Raw genomic sequence first — 4,965 nt, forward strand, 5'->3', positions numbered from 1 at the left:
ACAAAGGTTCAGCTCAGTTAGGACGGATTCAGTCTGACTGCAGTGGGTATAAGCTCAAATATACACAATGTCACACATTTTATTATTAATGTGTAACCTGAACATTATGTTGAACTAAATGGTACATTTGGGGGTGTTTGTTTAAACTGTTTCTATGATAATGAATATGTTTCATATTATTACATATATGCATGTTCATGTGTGCTTGGTGTTTAAGTCCAAATAATTAATGATTAATGAAAAATAGTTTTACAAATCTAGGAAAAAAGTTAACATCATTATTTGTCTTATTGTTATAAACCAAGGTGAGGACCATGATCAACTCTACACAGGTTTCATATTTCATACTTTCTGCTTATTTTGACACCGGGGTGTTTAAATACTTATATTTCCTGCTGATTTTGTCCTTATATGTGATCATAGTGTGTGCCAATGTGCTGCTGATTGTGGTTATCTGTGTGAACAGGAGCTTACATGAACCTATGTACCTTTTTCTGGTCAGCCTGTTTGTAAATGAACTGTATGGTAGTACAGGGTTGTTTCCATTCCTTCTGGTTCAGATCCTCTCGGACATTCACACTGTTTCTGCTCCCTTCTGTTTCCTGCAGATTTTCTGTTTATACTCTTATGGCGGTAGAGAATTTTGGACCTTAGCCATCATGTCTTATGACAGATATCTTGCTATCTGTTTTCCTCTGCAGTATCACACTCATATGACATCTCAAAAGATTGCCCTGCTTATTGCTCTCACATGGTTTTATCCTTTTCTTATCCATACTTTGATAGTGTTTGGTCTGACTGCTCCTTTACAGCTGTGTGGGAACATTATTAACGAAGTGTATTGTGATGGCTACAATGTTGTCAAGCTGGCCTGCTCTGATACAACAGCCAATAACATTTTTGGACTTGTTTACCTGTTTACAGTAATCTTTGGTCTTATAATCTTGATTCTTTTCTCCTACATGAGGATCCTTAAAGTGTGTTTTTCTGGTTCTAGACAGACCAGACAAAAAGCTCTCAGTACCTGCACACCTCACCTTTTGTCCCTGCTCAATTTTTCCTTTGGATATTTCTTTGAAATAATACAGAGCAGGTTTAATATGAACTATTTACCCACTATGTTGCGTATTTTTCTGTCATTGTACTGGCTTACATGCCAACCACTCATCAACCCTTTACTGTACGGACTGAAAATGTCCAAAATACGCATTGTATGTAGACTTCTGCTTGTTGGGGGGAAAAAGTAACTTAACATGTTATCTGACAACTAAGAGCTTTGCTTATCATGAATAAAAAGAATTACATTTAGTTAATGAGATATATTTGACAGTACTTTTGTCAACTGTATCTATATAGCGTGAAAACCTGTAACTATGTTTGAATAAAACACAGAAATTAAATACTAGTTGAATGATTTAGCAAAAGGCTTTCTTTAAATCACAAGCAGGAGATTCATGCAGTGTTCTTTTTTGGGGTTTTTGTAATAAGTTTTTAGTAATTTTATTGTCAGACTCCTTTTGCCACTTTCCTCCTCTGTTCTGCAGATATATAAATCAGCTCTTTTCCTTTTGCTCCTATATTAATTCTCATAAATAAAGCATTTTTATACACACTCATGAATGTTTTGTTCATAGCAAATAAGGCTCTCAAAAATAATGTTCAAAAATACAAGTCTGACAATTAATAAGTAGAGCGAAAACAAATTGTAAATTAAATAATTTTCCCTTCTTTATATCTACAAATCTTAGTACTTTCTCTGTTTATCTTTTGTAAAGCAGAGTTACTATATTCATTCTAATCAGTAAAGCATTTGGAAATACATTTAGTAACTGGTTTATCAATAGTAAGTTGGCACATGTGAAACTTTTACTAGTTGATTTTTTTATACGTTTATAACTGATACAATAATCACTTTTAAATTAAGTAATTTCCCTTAATGAACTAGGTGCTCTGGAATGTACGTATCAGGTTGGTGAAAAATTAGGAATTTAATGATTAACAGGCAGTCTAGAACTACATTTATTCATAAAATATTATGATTTAGAAACAATAATAATAATAATAATAATAATAATAATAATAATAATAATAATTTGAATCTATAGTGGCTTTTTACAAACTCAAAGCCACTTATGAATAGGCCTAAACTAATAACTGGGGTGTTAATACATATATTCCAAATACTTCCCAATAATGAAACCCATGACTACTTCAGGAGTTACTGCTCGTTAGTTAACTACATGGCGTGAGTCCATCTAAAGTGAGGATCTGCTACGCTTTACAACCATTTCTAAATGAGTTACTAAGGTTACCAGAACCTGGACACACATGTGCATTGTTTTATTTGGACATGCCTTCAGAATTATGCTTATGGATATTAGAGTGTTAATGCATCTTTAACAAGCACTTACCAACACATGGATTCATGATGAACTCAGGAGCTACTATTGATTAGTGTACTATATGCTTTTCAAAGCATTTATAAAGGAGTTGCAAAGGCTAGCAGATACAAAAGAGACACAAGTAAAACAAGTGTTTGTAACCCTGATTAGATGTACTAAGATTGTACATTTATGAAACAGCTCCTGGTAGTGTTATGCATTTGAATTTGGACCAGAACCAGAAAAAAACTAGATTGTTAAGAACCAGAGAACTAAACGTCAATAAAGAGAGTAGGAAACCAGGATAAAGTTTGAGAAGTGTATTATTATACACAGAAATATGGCATTCAAGTATACAGATGAAACACTGGTATGAAAAACAACTAACATAATAAAGTGTGTACATAAAAAACAACTTTTCAGTTCTATGAGTTAAGTTGTTCTTTGGTGACAAGAGTTCAGAGATTTTCAACGATTGGGCCCACATGAGTTTGGTTTCTGTTTGTCCCCCCACCATGAAGAAGGAATCCACATTTTTGACGACCTCAAATGCTAAGGAGGACTCTGACCTGCTCCTGAAGGATCCTTGACATTGAGAAACGGGGCTTGTCATTGAATTTTTTTTGCATTTCAAAACACTGGATGAAATGACTGTGGAACTGCTAACTGCGCTGTTTAATTATGCTGTTTGGGTGTAGAAGATGAGTTAGCAGACGTTTCTTAATGTCACGGAAGGATCCTCCAAAGCCAGGAGGAGGACGCTACGTCATCGACGTCCGTCGAAGGACCGTTCCAATGTCAAAAATCCTCTGAATTCCTCCAAGGACTGAGTCCTTCATTCAGAAACTTTCCCATAGACAGAGAAGGATGCATATGTGTATCCTTTGCGGTCCCAAATCACCCACAATCCTATGCGCGGGCCTTTGCCGTCTCGTTAAAAAAATAATAGCGGACCTCAGCGGGAGTTCGAGCGGCATCGCTGACGGTGAAATGATGATTTAAATGTAAGTATCTTTAGTGTGGGCCGTACATTTGTTATCACCGTTAATGTTTTACATCAATGTAAAGCTTAACGCTTTAAAGCTTGTAAAAATTGCTCTAATAATTAGGTAGATACACCCCGAGCTAACGTTAGCTAACTGAACCTATTATATAATATTCTGCTGTTAGCTAGCTAGGTTGCTGTCTTTGCACAGTTTAATGTACGGTGGCATGTTCATCTCTTTTTATATACCGTTACTATGCGTAACGTTAGCAGACATTTAGAAAGTTGGTGTGTTTATCACTGGTTGTATCTGTAGACGGGAGGTAACACTGCACCGTGTTAACTTCACTAGCAACGTTCAACGAAGGCTGACATGTATGAGTACTTTCCCATGTAATAACGTAATGTTATATCATTCATAACGTCAACATCTTTTTGTTGTGTTAACTGTCTTTTAACAGGGACTAACGGAGGCGGTCACCAAGGATGGCAAAGCCAAAGACCAGCAGGGAGACAGAGGCCAAATACCAGCAGGGGGACAGAGGCCAAAGACCAGCAGGGAGACAGAGGCCAAAGAGATGTTGAATACATTATTTGCTATATTAAAGATTGTCTTTCTAACAATAAATGCTTAAAATAAACTGGTTTGTCTGTGTCATTAAGTTCTTGGGCGTACGTATATAATGTAAACTTTTTTCAATGTCTTTTTTCCATCAAATTGTGACCTTGACAGAGGAAACTTCAAACAATAATTATATTCAGATGCTACCTGTATTTATAACTCGTAAGGTATACATGTTTAAAAAAAGAAAAGTAGCAGTTAAAATTAGATTGTAGTTTACTGCATACATTAGCTTATTTTTCAGGTCAAGAAATGCTAAATATGATCAGCAACTACAGCAAGGTAAACGCCAACAGCTAATGAGCTACCGCAGGCATAACTTGACGTGGAAGTATAAGCGGAGCGTTTGTTTCAGAGAGTTATTTATTCCACATATATGCACGACTCTGTTCATCCGTCACTCTCTTCATACAAGGGAACTCAACTTACATACACGCAGGTATAAAAAGAAACGTAATACATTGAATACAGCAACCATTACTATTACCATAATGATAAGAGCGTTTTCTAAAGATGAGATTCAACAATGTTAAATGGTCAAGAGTGGTCAGTTACCTTCATGATGAAGAAAACTACATTTTAACTGTGTTCTTAAATATACTTGTGATACAACTGTAATCTTACCAGGACAGGTTGGATGACTAACCTAAAACTTTCTCCTTGTCTGTAGTCTGGAGGCTACACCATCATCTGCAGCTGTGTCTGATCGCCCTTCATGTTGAATATACTTGTTTATACAATATATAGTAATGTTTAAATAAATGTTATAGTAAAGATACATGTAAACCTTACGAGTTATTACAACAGATAGCATCTGAATAGTTCCAGGTCACAATTTAACAAAAAAAAAATTCTCTTGAAAACCACTTGAAAATATATGATTTTCTCGCCTAAATTTGTACCCTTAAAAAAGTGCTGCAGTTTCCACATGCTTTGGCCCTCTGTGATGACCCTGAGTTCATTGGGAAGTTAACACT

The 4,965-nt window shown here is 35.5% G+C and overlaps 1 protein-coding gene across 1 annotated transcript; it reads left to right on the plus strand.

The window, feature by feature from the left end:
• The first annotated feature begins 290 nt into the window (after positions 1 to 290).
• LOC117939316 (olfactory receptor 4D1-like) lies at positions 291 to 1,281 on the plus strand. Its single transcript, XM_034864561.1, has one exon. It carries the CDS (start codon positions 315 to 317, stop codon positions 1,245 to 1,247), a length of 933 nt encoding a protein of 310 aa, XP_034720452.1. The 5' UTR covers positions 291 to 314; the 3' UTR covers positions 1,248 to 1,281.
• Positions 1,282 to 4,965: the final 3,684 nt, after the last annotated feature.

This window comes from Etheostoma cragini, chromosome 3 (genome assembly GCF_013103735.1).
Source record: "Etheostoma cragini isolate CJK2018 chromosome 3, CSU_Ecrag_1.0, whole genome shotgun sequence".
Taxonomy (NCBI): Eukaryota; Metazoa; Chordata; class Actinopteri; order Perciformes; family Percidae; genus Etheostoma; species Etheostoma cragini.